The sequence below is a fragment of the Ammodytes marinus genome (genome assembly GCF_949987685.1).
Source record: "Ammodytes marinus genome assembly, chromosome: 17".
Taxonomy (NCBI): Eukaryota; Metazoa; Chordata; class Actinopteri; order Uranoscopiformes; family Ammodytidae; genus Ammodytes; species Ammodytes marinus.
Window position 1 is genome coordinate 12,501,635 of NC_137221.1, and position 20,993 is coordinate 12,522,627.

A 20,993-nucleotide genomic window follows, 5' to 3' on the forward strand; every position below is an offset into this window, starting at 1 on the left:
ATACGGCTACACTCCACAGGGGGGCAGTATTTCTTCGATAGATTTATCTAGCTTCCCTAGAGCTAAACAATGGAGGAGATTTTCAACGTGTCAAGTCAACATCTAGTAACAGGAAAAACTGATGCGATTGAACAATGTGGTTTACAAATAAGAGCACACAGCAGACGAATCAAATTATCTTAACATAAATATTTTTATGAAAAATGTATTATTTTAACAGTTTTATTATTACCAGTTCATAATATTATTTTTTGCTGTAATACCACTATCTATGTGTAATACCTATGTATAATACTATTGAAAACAAATGAATGTGTTTTATTTTGAAAGGCTCATAGTTCCGTCCTGAAGTGTTATGTTGTTTTTGATGTTTTTGTAGTTTTTGGTCCAGCTTCACGAATACGGACCAGTCTCACTCGGGAAATGTACCTCGGCAGTCTGTCCTGGGAAGTTTTTCTGCAACAAATGTTAATCTGCGGCTGACTGTAACATGGAGACAGAGGGGTACACTTATGTTGTGAAGTAAGAGGAGACATTTAACGGTGAGTATTTTTAATAATTATATTTTTAAAAAGCCTAAACGAGTCAATATTTTTTTTCTCAACTTCCTCCTGACGAGAAGCTAGCAGTTTTTAGCTTTGTTAGCTTGTAAATCCTCCTTGTTCAGCTCTAGGTCGGCAGGAAGCCTCTGCTGGCACAACATAACGTTTTATATTACTTATTCAGATAAACCCCCGTCCCCTGTTGTCAAGCGAATGAACAAGCACCACAACTCAGTTAGTCAGCGACCCTGTTTTGGGCGATAAAAGTTAAATCTGAATTTCGTTAGCTAGCATGCTAACGCTGATTAGCCAGGTGTTAACACAAGTGTAAACACAATTTGGTCCCAGCCACAGATGATTCCTCTTTCGTTTACTTCTGAGTAATTGAAATGTCGCCAGTGCCACTACTTGTAAATCGAACAATTTCTTTTAAACCTACATGCGTTTAAAATATATATATATTAGTTATTTATTATCATAACATATCCTGATATGGGTACTTTATTTGTAGGATACTAATGGTTTAGGAATAGATCTGCAAAGAGTTATTCACAAATAGTTGTTAACTGAAATAGCACAATGTACTTAAAATAAATCATTTAACCAGGTCCAGAAAACTCTAGATTACACTAAATGTTTGCTGCCTTCATGATTTATAAACTGTGACAGATCAGTGTAACATAGGACGATATAAAAATTCCATGTCAGGATTATCATGGCCAAAAACAATATTCACAATATTATCCCCAAATCACCTGCATTAAAATATTATTATTAAAACTCTTAAAATAGCTCTGAAATAAACTGTTACTTTAGCTTACATATTGTTAAAAAACAAGAAAATATATTTTTGTAAAAAAAAAAATTGTGGGGGATACAATGTGAAATCAAAGCATAAAAGTTTGGAAAGATGCAGCTCCTTGTTCAGGGAATTTGAAATAATCCGAGGGAACAGGATTATCCTGAATTACTATTTTCAGGATAAATCGCAATTTCAAAACCAATCATGATGCTATTAAATAAAATGTATTCTTTATATAATAAATGAAGCCACTTGCCAGTATATACAAAGAGCAAATTAGTGCTAGCTGATTTGGCTATACAATTTAAATGCTTCTTGCTTGCATGTATTAACAATCCAGAAATATAATTTAAAACACAGCACTGACGGATACATTTTTTGCTGTGTAGTGCGTTCTTTAAAGTTTGTTAGATTGATATAAAAATGGTTGAATTGCTATTTTTTACTGAAGTAAAACACTTCTTCCACCATTGGTGACTTATTATTAGACATGGGCATGGTTCAGTGAATGGAAATTTTCCTGCCAATGTTTTCCTGTCGTCACTTTATAGCACAGTCAACAATGTTTTACTGAATAGATAACACCTCAGTTGCTGGGCACAGTCCTTCCTTATTTGCTGTGTGGCTTTTATAGCATGCATGCTAAATTAATCCGATCCGTCCTCAGCGGAGATTTCTGTCAGTGAGTCATAGTGCTGTGCTGTTCTGCTAACGGCCTGTGTAACTTGCAGTCTCAGCCTTGCCGAATGTTAACTGAATTAAACTGTTAACGCCCGTCAGTTTGTTTACTAACATTTAGTGATGTAATGTAAGATTTACATTACCTCAAACTCATATCTTACCATCAGAACATTTTCAAATGATGTATCTTTGCTTTACATGCACTATTGAAGTTCAATGCAACCTTTAAGCATATCCCATTGCTCCATACATTATTGTGCCAGCAGATACACTGTTTGAATTTCATTTTAAGCTCTGTATGTGGACAATCACTATATTTAAAACATAGTTTGTATAATTCAGCGATCATTGGCCCACTGTCGTTGTTGTGAGTTTGACAATGACAGTTTGGGGCCGGTTCAGAGCTGGTGCCCAGTTGGGAACCAGTTCTTGGCTTTTCGACCACAAGAGAACCTATTCGCGGCCAGCAAAACCGCAAACCGTTTCTTAATAGGTTCCCAAGTTGAACCAGCTGAAAACCGGCTCTAGCACCGTGCCAGAACGGGAACCTGGTTCGCGTCGGTGAAAAAGGGGTATCTGATTAACATCCAGGCAGCAGCCTGACACACACAAGAGCTGTGAATCCTTACAATAATTTCCTTTTTTGAAATACTGTCTCCAATCGACAAATATGGACCCTTTCTAATCTTGACCTTTCCTTTGGCGTGATTAATAACATATCAGGCATTTGTGCACCAGTGACCCGAAAGCAAACACATTGACAGACTTTGTAACGGCAAGGGATAGCGTTCCCTAGTTTCAGTTGGTCTTTGTGTGTTTTGTTACTCAAGTCGGGACCAATAAGTATTATCACAGCTCGGGGTTATCTGTGAGATGCCTTTTAATCTAGGGGTAAATCCAAAGAGTATGAGACCACGTCGTGGAAGGATAAGGATAAGATAAAGTTCTTTCAATGGAGTTTATAGATAAAACATGTATTAAAACATGCTCCATCCATGGTGAAATGTAGTTGTTTTTTTGACCCAGTTTTAGCCCTTTGCCAATTACAGTATGTATTTCAGATATTTCTGCAATCTAACAATGACTGTAATGACATTTTATTTAATTATCTGTTAATATAAATAGCTAGGCTTCATACCAACATTTGCTATGTTTTCCATCTTTTTTATATAAGGTATATACAAGCACCAATTTCATAAGTTTCCAGCACATCTATAAGGAGTCAAATCATTAAGCTCCAGCACTGCTGGTAAATTGTGAATAGCTGTTGCTGTCTTTTTCCTCCTTCATTGTAGCACAGAGGGGAACATGGCTGTCTCCTCCATCACACCAACCATCTGTTTCCTTCCCCCATGCTGTGTGGGGTGAAAAGACTCAAGCTGAAACGGCGTAAGCCAGTGAGGAGGCTGTCATAGTACGTAGTGACCGGAAGATGTGCGACGTGGAGGGTTGATGAAGTGCATTCACCCGATACCACCCATTCTGTCTCTGTGTGAAATTAATTTTAATCAGATGGTAGTGAGGGACGACTAAAGAAAAACCATAGCTATCTGCATTCTGGGTAATACCCTTCCCCATATTAAGCACCACTTACGACTTGGGTGTATTGCAGTCCCTGTTCAGTTCCCTCAGGAGTTCAGATTGGTATGTTTGTAGCCGTTAATAAGCATTGGCCTGCATGATTCAGAGGGGAGCTTACATTATCTTAGCTAATGTAGAGGCAAGGGTACAGGTAATTAAATGCTATATACTACAATAGTCTACACTACACTATGCTGCTTGCTACTGCTGTCCTGAAAGTAGGAGCTACATGCAGAAGTTGGAGAAAGTCTGTGAACCTGGCATTGAAATGAATAGGCTGCAACCAATGTTTAGACTCAAAGAATACATCAATGATGTGGCTCTTCTCTTTTATATTCCTTGTCAAAACCCCACTGGGCAGCCAAGAGACTCTCTATGTAGTATGCAAATGGTATCGCCTATTCTGTAGCCTGGGCGAGCAATTTGCTGTCCCCATGGTGCTGGATAGAGAATAGCAAAATAAATCAACCTCATATTTCAAACATTTTTATATACTTTGGTTGAATTTGCTATCTGAATACTCGATTCCCAGTTGCATCCTAAGTTTTAATTACACTCGCATCCTGACAAAGCCGCTGCCATATCAATACGCACCATATACGCGAGTGGAAAAGTACTTTGCCCTGATGGCTGTAGATTTAACTGTTTAGTAAATAGTGCTAAAAGCAGCCTCAGAGGCAATCACTCCGGTGTGTGCTGTCCACACACACTGTTGAACGTCAGGCATTATTATTATATTTTAGCTGTCAGTTAAAAGCCTCGATAGAGATTCATTAAGTTCCTGGGTTATTTCGATGTCCAAGCTGACATAAAGTTGGCCTTCACCTAATTAATTCTGGGCCGAGTCTAACAATAACTTTGTTTCCAGTTCATTTACTTCAGAGTGATCTCTTGTGCTGGAAACTTGGGCAGTAAAAAAAAAAAAAAATCTGAAATACTTCCCCTCAATGTGGTAGGTAAACAAGCTGTATTTGTCATCCAGTCTCTGGGCTGTTCCATCTCAGAAGTCGCTACAACTGAACTCTTTGTCACGATCAGGAAGTCTGTCCTCCAGCTGGAATGTCACCGGAATGAGTGTACGTGATGAACACTTTGAGCCCCACGCTTCCAGTGTTGGAAGCTTGTCATTGCAGAGATTGAGTTTATTTTTGAAGGTAGGCATGGGCTTTCAAACTCGCACTAGCCCAGGAACTTTACATCCTCTACCCCTTTATTTGGACTTCGGCATTGAGAAACAAAGCGGGGATTATGTCTTAATACACTGCTGATCACCCAAACACCCAGACTCAAATTCAAACCATTTTAGATCAACATAAATCTATAATAAAAGTTGGTGGTACACTTTAGCTAGTGAGTCAGTAGAATTGTTTTTATAGTAGCAGAAAATGAATTACAGCTGCAGAGTGGAATTTTTTTTACTTATGTCTAATTTTATTTGCGCTCTTCTGTTTTTAATATTCTGTTTCTTTGGGAGGGAGGGGGCCATGTTCTGTTTTAAGATTAACAGTCATAGCTCCAAAAATGACTTAATGTTTTCATGTAAGCGGGTTTGAAGTGCCAGTGTGCAGTCATAGACCTGCAACATAAATGTTTCATTACAATTTAGCTATGCACCTTGTGATGTCTTCCCAAAATTACTGGCAAAGGCAAGCTGGATTTATTTAGTTTTTTTGCATCTCAGGAGCCAATGTTATTGCCTCGTGGATCCACTGTAGATCCAAGTGAAACGTTTTTTACAAACATTTTCTAAGCTACCCCCCCCCATATCGGTAACCTTGCATCGTTCTGTCCCTTCAGTAGAAAACCACAGTTCTAAACCATATTTCTATTTAATCACGACATTTCCTGTCATGACTTCTTTTAAGGGTTGATGAAAGGTTGTAACCATTTATTCTGCTGCTCCCTGTCCCGGGGTTGTCTTGGGAACTGGGACACCATCGCAGTGTGTGAGCCAAGATTGCATGTGATTGGCCTCCAGCCACAGAACTTGAATACATGCATGTGCGTGCACACACTGACCGCAGTCACATGGAAAGTCCCACTCACTTTCGGTTCAGTGCCGAGGCAGGCTTTGCCAGTTTAATTACGCCTTGGGAGTGTAATTTCACATTGACCTGCGGGTTTCTTGAAATTGTACTTCATCTTGTTAAAGTTTCCTCTTGCTCACGTGCCTTCCTTGGCTATTTGACACAGTACACCATGTTATGATGTGGAATTATAGTGTTGGCACCATAGTTTAGCCACCACAAGATAGGACTCAAAGTGGGAAAATTATCCTCATGCTCAGGGGCCAAATAATTTAGAAATATATTGTTTTGGATCTGTAAATTTAGTTTTTTGCTAAATTTTCTGCCAAATTTGATGTACTTGCTACCCGGCGATCATTCCACCTGATTAAATTGGCAAGTAGACAGATCGTATTTTACCTGACGATAAAGATACAAAAGGTACCAGTTCAAATTCAGCACAGTCTGTTGCATCATCGTCTCCCTATTTTTTCCAGTGGAGATAGATACTTATCCACTCACTTCAGAAAACAAGTAGCCCCAACAAACTGTCTAATGTGCTGTCTCACGTTACGTCAATCTCGTGTGTCATGTCCCGTTGCCCTGCTGTTGTTTTGTGTTGTCTAAATGTCATGTGTGGGCTTTGGGTTTTTAACCAGACTCTTAAACCTACTAAACGTGCAATTAAAACACATTCTTCTTTACAACTTGACTCCTAATTGCTTGATGAGATGAAATTATGGTTTAGACATTTAAAAAATCTCATTAATCTTTAGAACACAGTTGAACATTTAGGTTTAAATGTAACTTTACATTCACTTAACTTGTATGCTTGATTCACCAAATATGGTTGCTAAATATGTAGTCCTCCATAAATGCTTGTATATTGAATTTAGTTCTCAACAATTACTATTTTGAGTATCTTTTACAATTCCAAGGGTACTGTCCCTTTTTAAAATCAGACAAAATCCTTCTCGGTGTGTGAAGGAAACACCATCTCTCTGATAAGTTTTCAGACAGACTTCAGGAGTGATCTCTGTGTATGTGCTTGTGAGCAGGCTTCTTACATTAACTGGCTACCGGCTTTCCCTTGAGTGTGCATTAGTCAAACAAAATGCTGCGTTTTTCCAATCGTAGATCTCGGGTCACAGCTGTGTGAACATGCCTCTGGAGCAGCCACACCTTGCCACAAACGCTTCCACATACTTATATTTTACACAAGAGGAACGGCTAAAGCTGAACTGATCTGTGAGAGCAGTGTTTAAGTGAACTTGGAGAGGATGTGAATTGTGAAGGATAGCAGTTGAAGGTGATTTTGCACTACTCAAAAGTGGATAGAACTTGGTAGGGATATCTGCCTTGGACTTATTCCTATGAAGAAAATATTATTTGGACTTCAGCAAAGGGTACAAAAAACTGCAAAAAACTATCCCAGACTGCAAGCTTCTGCGCTGCATCTCCCTTTTAGAATCCAGGACAGATCTTTTTTTTTAAATCAATAGACACGGCCAAACCAGAAAGTCATTCAGCTTTAAATCCTGTTGGTTGTTCCCAGCTGAAGTGAAGAAACAGCATGTTTTATTTATGTCCTCAAATTTGTACCAAGTCATCACTCATTTGGGAAACAACAAAACACAGCACTGCAGACGAACATGACTGACATCAGCAAGATGTACTGCAGCTGAGGGCGATGCAATATTATTAAAAAAAACACTCGTATCCCCTCTGACTATACTGTCAGTGTGACAAACACATTTTTTTTTTTTTTTTTTTTTTTTTTATTAAAGATTTGGAGAGACATACTTGAAATGGGGCAGAGAACCGACCACGAGATAGATTTCGAACCGGGTCTGCTGTGACGGGGACTGAGCCTCTAGGGGGGTGCTCTTACCACTACAATTTACTATGTTTGTATACTAGTTTATTTCATTATAATGTTACAGCTTTTCATCAAACACATTTTGTCTCCTGACAAGAGACTAGAGATTTACCATTCCTAGGTCAACTTTGCCAGGTTTATACAACAGGAGTTTAAATTATGGTTATCCCCAATTCAGGGGCCTTCAACTGACACACCTACAAATATGAGACATATATTGTTCACTAAGTTTCCATTATTGTGTGATATATAGTGGAGACTTTGACTTCACTGCCCCTCAAAACTATAGTTGCAGATTAATCTTTAAAAATCCTAAAGCACATTACCAGATAGGCACAATGCAGTAAAGGAATGAGTTACCTCTGCTTTAGTATGCTCTTTGTGTTTGTGTTTGCATGTATGTTGGTCATCGGCCACTAATTTCAGGAAAATTCCAGCAGGAGCCAAAGACCACTAATTAACAAACCCAGTGCAAATCTCAAATGGGACCGCAATCCTGCATAGTGCAAACGCTCACTCTCATAACCTACAACCCTTGGTTGGACTGCCTGCGGTATTTCTCCCCTCACAATGTCATTCAGGCAGCAGTTAAGTTTTTATTATGGCTTCTTTAGTGTGAGAGGAGATCTTTTAAAAGACTTGTCTTTTAGCTGCACACCCTGAAGCTAGATCCATTCTAGTGCCCAGACTGCACGTGATTGGTTCCAACTTCTACCTCCTCCAAATCATCAACCCAATATAAGTTGAATTCATTCTGCAGTGAATACTAGTACTGGAATGTGTCTTGGGTTTATTGATCACAAGTCAACATTTTTAAAACTAGGGTTTGAATTCTGAACGCACACGAAATACACTGATCTAGTCAACACTTTGAAAAGAGGTCTGGGTTTGGTTCTCACAGACCACTTCTGGACAGGTGTAAATGTGTGTTATTTATTTATTTTAAGCAGCAGTCCGTTTACCACCGAAAAATGTGAAATGGAAAGCAGAATCTCATTAGTGACTACTTGATGTGCATGTAAAAAGTTTTTTTTAATGACTGCAATCCATCTCACACACATTCAAGACAGGAGATCTAAACATGGACTACACCATTAACTTTTTCGAAACTTGCAATCAACCCAGCATGAACCACATTATTTTGAGGTTATTCCCTTTAAGTGTTTACATTAGCGCTACTCCAAACACTTTAATCGTATAAAACTAAAAGCACTATAAAATACAGACTGTGTAAACATCTGGTCCTTTTACTTCTTTTAAGGTCACATTCACAGTAACAACACTGATTGCTGCGATATCAAGTTGATAACAGGGCTGTTAAGACGCTTCAAGTATTAGAGCTGTTCTCCATTATTCTCAGACAACAGCACAAGACAAGCACTGCAGTTCAAACAGCGGGTGGGACATAAATAGATCAATCAGACGGTGGCCTACCTCCGTTATAAACAAGACTCAATGAAGAACCTCTGACGCACGATATCAAGGTCACATATGCTAACTTTCAGGTTCAAGATTGTAATTTGGGTTTTTACTAGAAACTGATTTCATTGTGTAGTGTATTTTTCATGAAAAAGTGCATTTTGCATAATAGGTGACCGTTAATGTTGGATCTTCAATTTAGTCATTAGGCCTCCTGAGGAACAGATCAATGTTGCACTTCCAAATGCTTTAGAACAAAGTAGAAGCCATTTTTAGAACTTTAGTTCTGTACCTGATGTTCTGTTATTTTTCTGTCTCTTTCAGGTTGGTTTCCTGCATCTGAACATCTATATCTCATCACTGTGATCCAAACCAAGGACAGACCACACCTCCACATCTCCTATTCTAACTTCTAGCCACTATGTCCTAGCTAACAGCGGCCCAGTCCCCTCCCCTGACCATCCTGTCCCTTAAACCCCATTCCCTCTCTCCGCCCCCTGCCCCCCTAGCATTAGCGCTGCCCCTTTTGGCGTGATGAGCAGCCTGCACCAGCAGCAGCATCATGGCAGCACAGGCTCAGAGCGAGACCTTCAGTCCGCTGCCTCTTCGGTTAGCCTCCCTTCAGTTAGAAAGACCCCCAAGAAACGCCGGCTGTCCCTCCACTCGCTGTTCGGCCGCCGACGCCGGCACGACCGCGACCCCAAACGCAAGTCCAAGCCTGCGCAGGCCGTGGCGGGATTGGAGAGCGTCGCCAGCGCAGAAAGCGTCCAGCCAGAGACAGTCAATGATAAAACCTCTGCCCACTCCGTAACGGGTGTGGCATCCACTTCCTCATTGTCGGGCTCGTCTTCAGAGCCACTGGAGTGCCCGCTGTGCCTGCTGCGCCACGCACGCGATCGCTTCCCCGACATCATGACCTGTCACCACCGCTCCTGCGCAGACTGCCTGCGACAGTACCTGCGCATCGAGATCTCAGAGTCTCGAATCAACATCTGCTGCCCCGAGTGCTCGGAGCGCTTCAACCCCCACGACATCCAGCTCATCCTGGGCGACCGGGCCCTCATGGAGAAGTACGAGGAGTTCATGCTGAGGAGGTGGCTGGTGGGTGAACCTGACTGTCGGTGGTGCCCCGCTCCGGACTGTGGGTAAGAACAAGAGCTACAGGGATATAAAGGCTTACACAGTGAATAACATATCAGGACAACCTGCTTTTTACTTTCAAAATAAACCAAATTGAAATGAGAAACTGCAGGTGAATAGGGTCAAATGTTTAACTTATAAATATCATCATTCAACTTTGCCAGTGGATTACCTACATAAAAAAAATTAAATGTTTGAAGAAATATTCAAATTTAGGGATTTCTAGTCTAAAGCTTGTACAAAACAGATTTGCATACAGCCTTTTATTTTATTTTATTTTATAAATAAAATAAAAACTTTGTACAAGTGTCAAAACATGCTTTTTCAATATGTTTTTTAAGAACATAATGTATCATTAATCAGAGAATGAACATCATATAAATGAATCCTTTGGTAATAACCTTCAGAATAGTGCTAAGAATGACTATCAAAAGTTTAGTTGATGTTTTTGCTTTAGAAGTTGAGATTTTTGGAAGAGTGTGAGCTATAAAGGGTTACTCTCCACACATTACTTAAAGATTGTGTCGTGTTACTTAAGAGCCATAATAAAAACACCATGTACACCACTTCTTTTATTTAATATTTTCAAATATCTTATTTCGGTTACCTGAGATATGTGCCATGTTTCGTGCTTCTAAAAGAACAAATGCTTGAGTCCCAAAATAACAACTTAAGCAGCTACATGAAGGAATCTTCAAGGCTGTAATCTGGTCTTTTGAAGTTCACCACAGCTTCTGCATCAATTCCCGACGAGTTATAAATAACTTGTTTCAGTGATGGACCTGTTTATCCTGTCTGCCAAAAAAAGATGTGAGCAATCATTGATGAAGATGCCTATTGTTATCAGACCAGAACTGTCATTTGTCTAACTACGTAATGCACCTTCTAAACAGAGTTAAAAATGGTTTTACAGAAAAAGAGTAGTCAAATAATCATGCTTAAATGAGACTGCATAGGAAGAAAAACTGTACTCCGAATAAAACCCTAAACTATGAAATACATGAAGTATTGAGTGCTGGAAAACAAATTAAATGACCAAAGTGGAACAAAAACAAAATACCTCCACTTATTGACTTTTGAGTATTTGTTGATGTGAATGATTAGCTTGAGGATGAACAAACCTTGGCCATTTGATTCAGCCTCTGCTCAAAAACAAAAAAATGTTGGTTCTTTCGCGAGGAGGTGCCGAGTGTATGTGAGGGTCATGTTAGGGACTTATATGTTAGGGATTCAACAGTTTGCTCACAGGTTCCTGAACTGAGGCTGGGAACATTGTGCTAGGACACCACGTCTTCACCTGTGATTTAGTGCACATTTCAACCATAACCACCACAGTGCAAACAGCATACCCTAAAACTGCTCATCTGCATCTGGAACCATCAATTTTTTTTTAATGTTTATTCATTTGCTGACCAAAGTGTTGCAACTAAGTTTCGGAGCCCTTCTTGCCCACATTCCTCGCATTCAGATATTATTGTTATATTAGTTTTGAGTGATTACCCTTGCTTCACCCATCTCTGTCTCTGTCTCTGTCTCTGTCTGTCTCTGTCTGTGTGTGTTGCATGAACACGGCACATGCTATAATACATTGAAATATATGTGGGAAAAGTAATAAAACCAAAAGGCTCACTGAGGTGTTAGTGGAGACTGTCTGGAAACTGTCTAGATGGAATGCTGCGTAGGTCAAAATGTTTCCCCCACACACACTATACTTACCACCAAAGTGTGTCAGCTTCTTGGGTAGCATCGTCAAAACTCATTGTAAAATGCTGCCATAACATCAGTTACCAGTTACATTTGTTTTTGTTGCTTCCATCAGGCAACAAAGCAGGAAAAAAACTTTTCTTCACCATCGTTACCTCATCACCTTTTATTAAGACGACCACCATTTTATCTTTGATCTTTTTTATTAACTTGGCACGAAAATGAATATCTTGCGTGGGTGAAACCAGTTGGTTTAAGCTTCAATCGTGCAAAGAAAGCTTTATGCTTGCCTGTGTTCTACTGTTAGCTTGATCATCTGAAGTAAAAAAAAAAATCAGTTTTCTGTCAATGTGGTCACTAGTCACCATTTTACATCTCCTCTGTGGGTACTTAGTCTAGTATGTAGAGCTGCAGCTGATGATTATTTTGATTAATCTTAATTGCTTAATCATAATTAAGCATTTGACCTGTAAAACATCAGAAACAATGCCCATCATAATTGTCAGTACCCAAGGTGATGCTCTGCTTGCTGCCAAGTTTTTTCTTTTCCACCCTACCACTTTTGTGCATCTGTTGTCGCTGTTGCTTCTCTTGGTATCAGCTGATTTAAGCATGTCTATTGGATTTGGATGTTAGTAGGGATGCACCGAAATGAAAATTCTTGGCCGAAACCGAATAAAATCAAACAGTTGGCCGAATGGCCGAAACCGAATACCGAAAGAGGCTTTTGCAGTTTTGTTTATTTATTTTGCCAATTCTTTCAACATTGCATACATGAACTCCCAAATGTTCTCCTCAAACATAGCCTACAACTAAAAATCAACCCTAAATAAATAATTAAACAGTAAAACCTTCAAATCTAAGAGTAAAATTAACATTTTACTAGGAATGTGATTGTGAACCACTCATTGTTTTGTGCCTTGACTTATATGAGGAAGAATCTACAAAAAGATCGACTTATTGCCATTTTTTTCTTTTCTTTTTTTGCAATGCAGTGCAGGTTGAGTTGCTCTAAAAAACTGCACCACAGCTCCCACCGTAATGATCAGACTTCAGAATGTGCATCAAAGCCTAATGATCATAACAATGAGAGGCTTTAAACGATGTCCATGCTTAGGAGGTGATTGTAACTTTTTCGGCTGTAGACTGAAACTAACGGGGGGAGGCGGCTCACTGGACATATATTTAGTTACGCTGTCAGTTTGCCGAGATGGCTATGTATTCCATGGACATATAAAGAAATGTATTCAGGCTCGAGCAATGCAATCAGATCGCAGTGCCCCCCCTCTCTCCCACAGCGATAACAGACTACAGACTGCTCCTGCTGCGCGCTCCCGACCAGACGTGGACTCGCATACACGGTTGCGTCTCTCTTTACTTCCATTTCCTGGTTTGCAAGCGCGCAGCTCTTTTAAAAAAATATTTCCTTATTGTCATTTAGTTTGTCAATATTCGGTAATTTTGTTCGGCCTTTTAACTGTTTCGGGCCGAAACCGAAAATGACTTATTTTGCCATTTTCGGCCGAACATTTTCGGTGGCCGAATGTTCGGTGCATCCCTAGATGTTAGCATGTCTATTGGATTAAACACCTATCTAACTTTAACCAAGATCTTGACTTGTCTACAAGTGTACAGCTGTGTATATCAACAAACAGCGGTGGTGTGTGTGTGTGTGTGTGTGTGTGTGTGTGTGTGTGTGTGTGTGTGTGTGTGTGTGTGTGTGTGTGTGTGTGTGTGTGTGTGTGTGTGTGTGTGTGTGTGTGTGTGTGTGTGTGTGTGTGTGTGTGTGTGTGTGTGTGTGTGTGTGTGTGTGTGTGTGTGTGTGTGTGTGTGTGTGTGTGTGTGTGTGTGTATCAGCTAATGCCTCAAAATGTTCTTCCTTAGCTTGAAAAATGTTTTGGTCATTTCGTGCTGAACTGTACAAGCAACTCCCATTTGGATCATTTCTGCTTGGGGCACACAATGATAAACTTAGAGCTGTCTACAAAGAACTGTTATACATTCTCCAGTTTATATTGCGGCTCAAGGGTTTGTTTTTCCGTATCGTCTGTTTCTAGGGTTCCCATGATAACCTGAAGGGCTTCAAGGGTTTAACTGAAGCTGTTATAGTAAAATATGCCCGGTGCTCTGCACTCATTTCTACAGTATCTAAGGTGTTCGTTTCAACAAAATTATTATTATATCTCATCTAATAGAGACACAAGTAGGTTTCTGAGTCATTGAGCAAGAGAAAAAGGTCTCAAGCATTTATTTTTGATTTTTCACAGTTAATGAAGCCATTTAATTGAGGCAGTAATTGTGTCTGCATATAAATGACTGCTGCACCTGCCACAATTGATTGTTACAGGGCAAGTTTGCCAAATTGTTTCAGTTTTTTTTTATAACTATAGAGTTGTTGGACCCTGCTTCGGTCATGCCATGTAGTTTTTAGTAATTAGCTCTCAAATAGCTCATTGAGATGATCGATGAGGGAAAACTATGGCGAGATGCAGTCATGCAAAACCCGATTTGTTCTATAAACTTAGTGATATAATTCTTCCCTACCCCTATACTTATCTTTTTTTTTCCTGCTGACCCCTGGTGTTTTGCAAAACTACTACATCTGTGTACTAGTAGCAGCTAATTCAAACCACCATTTTGTTTAAAATTTGCTTTTTTCCTCTCACAGTTACGCTGTCATTGCGTTCGGTTGTGCCAGCTGCCCTAAGATCACCTGTGGGCGTGAGGGCTGTGGCACGGAGTTCTGCTACCACTGCAAACAGCTGTGGCACCCCAACCAGACGTGTGACACTGCCCGGCAACAAAGGGCCACAACCTTCAGGCTACGGAGCTTCAGGTCCTCCTCCCTCAGCTACAGCCAAGAGAGCGGAGCCGCAGGTAATAAAACCTGCATGCACGTCACCTTTTTATGCGCGGATGAATTCACAATATACAATATATTATGCACACAACATGCTGTCGGTGGGTCAGTATAAACTAGGTGGAATAGGCATGTACAAAAAACAAGGGTAAAGACAAATATGATATCAGTAAAAGGGGTTAACTTGTGGAACAGTCTTGACATGGATTTATAAATGTGTAGTTAAATTTCAAGTTAAAAAGAAAGTTGAAGAATATGGTCAACAAATATAGTCCAATAGAACAGTTTTTTGTTGTAAGTAATGTTATTTATTTTACCTAGTAGTGTCTAAAATAATACTTTTTGTAATAAGGGTAGGTATAATAAGCTAAAGCTTTAGTCCACACCTTTTCAGTAATTTAAAAAAAAAATGTCTTCCTTTCCTTTTAAATCAAATGTCTTTGTTGTTTATATGTTTCTGTGTATTACTAATAGAACACTGTGTATATGGGCCAACATAAATTATTCCTACAACTAATTCTTCCTCCACTAGGTGATGACATCAAGCCGTGCCCTCGCTGTGCTGCCTACATCATCAAAATGAACGACGGAAGCTGTAATCACATGACCTGTGCCGTCTGCGGCTGTGAGTTCTGCTGGCTCTGCATGAAGGAGATCTCTGACCTGCACTATTTAAGGTGAGACAGAAAACTACTCATCAGCACTTGGTAGTTCCTACATTTGTGTTTCCTTCATGATTTTTGTAATATTATTTTTGGCATTAAAAATCTTTATTTTAGAGACCATTATTTGTCTCTTATTACCTTACTAATTTTTCAGCCCTAGTTTTAGTAGTTATCGTAACCATGATAGAGACACTCACACACGACCCATGTCCTCTGTCCCCCTCAGCCCGTCAGGCTGCACCTTCTGGGGGAAGAAGCCCTGGAGCAGAAAGAAGAAGATCCTCTGGCAGCTGGGCACACTGGTGGGTGCGCCCGTGGGCATCGCACTCATAGCCGGCATTGCTATCCCTGCTATGATCATTGGCATCCCAGTCTATGTGGGCAGAAAGGTGAGAGCCAGCGCCAGACACTTGAGGATTGATTTGATCTGATAGTGGTCCAAAACAACAGTTCATTTGGATACCAGTGGTATACATGTAGCTCCAGAGATTTTCTTTTTTTTAAGCTAATCAGCAATCATTTTCCTTCCTCAGATACATAATCGCTACGAGGGAAAGGACATCTCCAAACACAAGAGGAACTTGGTTATAGCTGGCGGTGTAACGCTGTCTGTGATTGTGTCGCCCGTGGTCGCAGCAGTCACTGTTGGTAAGAAAGAACGGTTTTTCTCTCCTTTACCATGTGTTTCTCAAAAACATTAAAACTTTTATTTTAAAATGAGGTTGGCTCAATAAGCTAGTACTGCATAAAAGCATCACCTTGTGGGTTTTTGCCATTTTTGAAAAACTTTATGCTTGGAAGTTGGAACTTTCTAAAGAAAGTGGATGTGCTGAGAAATTCTTTGCAGTTAAACAAGAATATGCTAAAAAGGAATATGTTAACTAGGAAACTATGACAAAAATGTGCTTCTTATAAACTGTATTTCCATTGCTCTGTGTAGGCGTCGGTGTCCCAATCATGCTGGCTTACGTTTACGGAGTTGTGCCGATCTCACTGTGCCGGGGAGGCGGCTGTGGAGTGTCTGCCGGCAGCGGCAAAGGGGTGCGGATTGAGTTTGATGACGAAAATGAAAACATAGGCAACGGGGCAGCAGCCACAGGTGAGTGTCTCTAACCGATGGAAAGAAAGACGAACAACACAGGAATGCAATGCTACCAATGTGCTACATGAACCTAGGAGGAGTATGCAGAATTTCTGTGTCACCCTGTTTTGCTTTCTACCACTTTTGCATATTTATGAACTTCATCCTTTGTCAATTTCAGTCAAATTTTATAACTTATTTTTTCTTATCAAAATTACTCAAATGTCAAGAACAGCACCATCATATTTGGGAAATACCAGCAGTAGGGTTACTGTCTGTACCGCCCATGGATATCAGTGGTCTGGCATTCAGAAGTACTACATCTACCAGTGCCTTTGTGTGCACATATAGATTATTCATAGCCCATGAAGTGCCACAACCGCTGATGTGTGCGATGATGTGAAATGACAGACGCAGGGTCAGTTGTTTTTCCTGTCGGCATGTGTTTGTCACCATCCAACCGACAGCAATGTGAGATTGAGCTGGTCTTGCTTTTTTTCGGGAGACGGATTGTATTTCTCACAGATACTGTCAGCACTGCCCATGGTTATTATGAATCCAAATGATAGCAGGGACTATGACCTCTCCATGGCTTCTCCTTAGCCTAGGTGTGAGACTTGACGACACATATTCACACCAAACAATTCACCATCTGTTGTTCTTTGATGAATCTGTTGTTCTTTGATGAATTTAGAGCCTATTAAAGCCAAAGAATAAACTTAGAGCTCTGACCTCAATTTTCTCTTTTGTTTGCTGTGGTTATCTGGTGTCACCTGCTCCAGTTCCTCTTTATGGCTCAATGTAGATTCCCCCCTTATCCTCTTAACCTATTTCTTTCTTCACTCCCAAGGCAAAAGGTTCACCGCTTCACATAAATGATGTGCTTAGCTCTTCTTTGTCAGTAAAAAACAAACCAAAAAAAAAAAAACAGTAATTAGATCACATTTCTAATTCATCACGTTTTTTTCCTCTGTAGACACGACCTCTGTGGCGGAGACGCGGCTCAACAACCCCAGCCTGGGAGACGGAGCGAGCGTGGGCGGGCTGACAGGCCTCAGTGTGAGCGGGAGCCACATGGAGCGCTGTGGCGTTAGCAACACACAGCGCGACAACATGAGCGACAACGCTAGCACCACAGCCCTCGCCGGGACCAGCATCACCGGCAGCCTCTCCGGCAGCTGCTACAACAGGTAACAAGCTGGATGCTAGAGACTTCAACCATACACTTTTTATTTTTATACTGGATAAAAGCAAAACGTGCAGTTCCTCATAGACGCTGTATTTCATGTCAATTGTTATTTTCCAGGATGTTAAAATAAAATAAAAAAGTTTTATTCCCAGGATGGAAGTGCAGGCTGATGTCCAGAAGGAGCGCTGCAGTCTGAGCGGAGAGTCTGCCACCGTCAGCCTCGGCACAATCAGCGACAACGCCAGCACAAAGGCCATGGCTGGATCCATCCTCAATGCCTACATGCCTCTGGAAAGGTCAGCAGTCACAACACACTCATCCTACGTGTTGCAGCAGCAGCACATTACTGACATTAACAAGGAGAAAAAAAAATATCCTAGATGCCCTGTGGTGAAATTGTTTGAAGGAAAGTCATTGTGTGTTTTTATCAGTGTTAACACATGCTGTGTGCTTTAGCAGAACATGCTGGAAACATATAAAAACTATGTTTTTTCGTTATTTCTTTGACATTTGTATTTAATTGCTTGTCTTGGAATAGGAGTAATTGATTCTTAATAAATATGATGGATGGATAGATGTAATACTTAATAAATGTTGTCTTTTACTGTTGGTTAATTTTGAGCGATTTTATTCTTTCAGAGACAATAGTCTGGAAGTTCAATCAGACGTGGAGTCCAAACAGGAGAAGGTGAGGCACAGCAGCACCAGCAGCAGCCTGGATGAAGCCAGCTGTAGCAGCAGCACCGGCGGCCTTAAAGGTGCTAGCGGTGGCACCTGCTCATGCCCATCCACCTGCTGCCACTGCCGCCCCTCGTCCCCCTGGTCCAAGGAACCCTCCACGTCAGCGGGCAAGAAGAGCAAAGGGAAGCTTTGGAAGAGAGCCAGCAGTAGTTGCAGCAGCAAAGGAGAATCGAGGATGAACGAGACGCGGGCGGACATGGACACGCAGCTCCTGGAGCAGCGCAGCACAAACTCCTCCGAGTTCGATTCCCCGTCTCTGAGCGGCAGCCTGCCCTCGGTGGCCGACTCGCACTGTAGCCACTTCTCCTCGGAGCTCAGCTGCTCTGACCCCGAAACCTCACGGCCGGCTCATCCCACAGACCCCCACCCTCATCGGGCCAACGCCACCTGCACCTCCACCTTCAATGAGGTAACCGTCACACCCATGCCCGAGGTAGAGCACGACCGCCTGGAGCATTACACACCTCAGAGTAGCCACACAGCCTTCGTCCACCGCCTGCTGTCCTCGTCTTCTCCCCCCGCGTCACCCAAAGAGGGAAGTAGCACCAGGACCTTTCTGTACATCAGCGAGGAGGGCGGAGGCATTGGCGCGCCGGACACCGAGCTGGAAAAAGAGGAGAACATAAAAGAGACCACCAAAAACATTGCCGCACTGCCTGTAAGCCCAGCAAGGAAGCTTTGTATACAAACAGAAATCTAAAAAAAAAAGAACCCTCCTCTTCTTTTGGGGTGATGGCAGTGATACCGCTGCTACACGTCTAATTATATTTTTTATCTGGAGGCAGGAATTGTATGTGAATGTCAGTCTATAAGGTAAGGTTGAGGTCCAAGTGAGAGAGAGCGATTTGTGAGTAAAGTTAAATGGAAGCACAGTTAAGCCAAGTCAGAGCGGATCAGTTGGTTCTAGCAGACACGTGTGAACCAGACGTTTCAGCCTGTTGTTGACGCTCCTAGCGAAGCAGCAAGGCCTATAGCAGGTAGAGTTGAATGTATGCGGACAGGTGTAAAGTATGTTATCAGGGCGGTGAGATACTGCAGAAGGCCCATCCAGCTTGTATGATGATCTGCAACCCCTGAATCCTAGATTCAGACCACCACAAACAGCAGAACTGATGGAGCTGGATAGGAGCAAGTTCAATGTTTTTTTTATATATATATATATAATAAGCCAAGCTGCTATTTTTAAAAGCCTGAACCTATTCTGCTCTATGACATCAGCAAAAATCTGTTTTTTTCTTTGGGTGTTGCATGAATCAGGGATGGATATATGTCATCACTGTGGTCCACCGCTGTGCCACCCGTTCACTCTGTGACTTCTTTTAAAAAGAGGCGTGAGAAACAGCACACAGCTTATAGGATTGTTGGACCCAAGAGCGACCAGTCCACACAGTAGCAAATTGTATTTTTCCATATTCATCTATAAGAGAAATTATCATTCTTGCTTTTGTTTAAAATGTCACTCTTGTATATTTTTGGTCTTGTTTTCTTTCTTTTTTTAAAAGCTTAATGTCTTAGCTTATTTTTTTTCCATTTTGGGAAAGTTGGTTTTAATGTTGAAGCCCTGTGCTGGGTCCAAAGTTTTAAGTATACTCGGGTGGGCAATTGTGGTGAAGACAACCCAAGCCGGCCGTAGCCCTTTTTCAGTTTGAAATGTTGTTGACGTAACCAGGAAGAAAAAAAACGTAGCATTTCTTACAATGAATGGAACGTCATCCACAACAGTGTATTTGCAATCAAATAAAATATAATTAAAGCTTTTCAAAACAATATTCAGAATGGACAGATGTGTCCAATCAGTTCTGATATGCTTAAAGGTTGTGCAATGAGAAAATCCATCTTTCAATAGTAAATGTGCAATGATAATAATAGGGTTTAAATGTTGGATTCTTCCTCAGTAATATTCAAATCAAAGTCCAAGTTTTGATTTATAGCTTTGGGTTTATTTAAACTACAATGTTTCTTTATTGTTTTTTTCTTTCTTTTTTTTAATCTTTGCATCCTTGATTAATGCAAATCATTTTATATTGGTTGGACCCACAGTGCCTTCGAAGAGGGGAAAACTAATTTTTTATTGTGTTTTTATTTTAATTTCCCTGTTTCTTTGCGTCTTCAAATGGCAAACATAATAATCATGATATTTAATTATTTTGCCTCATAAAAACACACACCCTCCCCTGAAGACTAATGCTAGCTGTCACACTAGCTTGTTTAGCTGACCAAAAACGGCACTCGGCCACTGAGAGCCTGGACTAAGGAATCGATGGGAAATCACTTCTTTTAGAAATCGACTTGTTATACATGAGTTCAGTCAGTATATGGCTTAGCCATGGAAATAAGATTTTGGGATTAAACCGGATCTTTAAATTCAAGACCAAAACATCAGTTTAGGTTTTATCCAGTTTTAGGAAAAATAATAATAAAATACTTTCCTAAAGTAGCCAAAGTAAATTCATCTGTCAGTGTTTACGACTAAAAGCATTTTGTTGCTGGATATTCCCACCCTGTATATGTTCCTTCTGTTGAAGATGCCTGTCAAATTTCTGAGTTTTATATTGTTATTTGAAGACTAGCACCATGTCTATTTTCTAACTTGGTCAAAAGAAGCTTATGCTCTTTAAAGAAAAGTATATATTCCTGAATTATTTGCTTTATAAAATGCATGTAAGTGCATATCCTTAAACAATAAACATTCTCAATCAAGTT

General features: G+C 40.6%; 1 protein-coding gene across 2 annotated transcripts; it reads left to right on the forward strand.

Annotated features, from left to right (window-relative positions):
- The first annotated feature begins 409 nt into the window (after positions 1 to 409).
- On the forward strand, positions 410 to 20,981 carry LOC307263679 (E3 ubiquitin-protein ligase RNF19A-like). 2 transcript variants are annotated; one of them, XM_080044893.1, is made up of 10 exons: positions 410 to 542; positions 9,235 to 10,055; positions 14,423 to 14,631; positions 15,147 to 15,291; positions 15,506 to 15,668; positions 15,813 to 15,927; positions 16,220 to 16,378; positions 17,337 to 17,550; positions 17,690 to 17,845; positions 18,189 to 20,981. In XM_080044893.1, exons 2-10 carry the CDS (start codon positions 9,445 to 9,447, stop codon positions 18,988 to 18,990), a joined length of 2,574 nt encoding a protein of 857 aa, XP_079901019.1. In that variant the 5' UTR covers positions 410 to 542; positions 9,235 to 9,444; the 3' UTR covers positions 18,991 to 20,981. The 2 variants fall into 2 exon arrangements, with proteins under 2 accessions (XP_079901019.1, XP_079901020.1); XM_080044894.1 differs by having other exon boundaries at positions 17,702 to 17,845.
- The last annotated feature ends 12 nt before the right edge of the window (positions 20,982 to 20,993 follow it).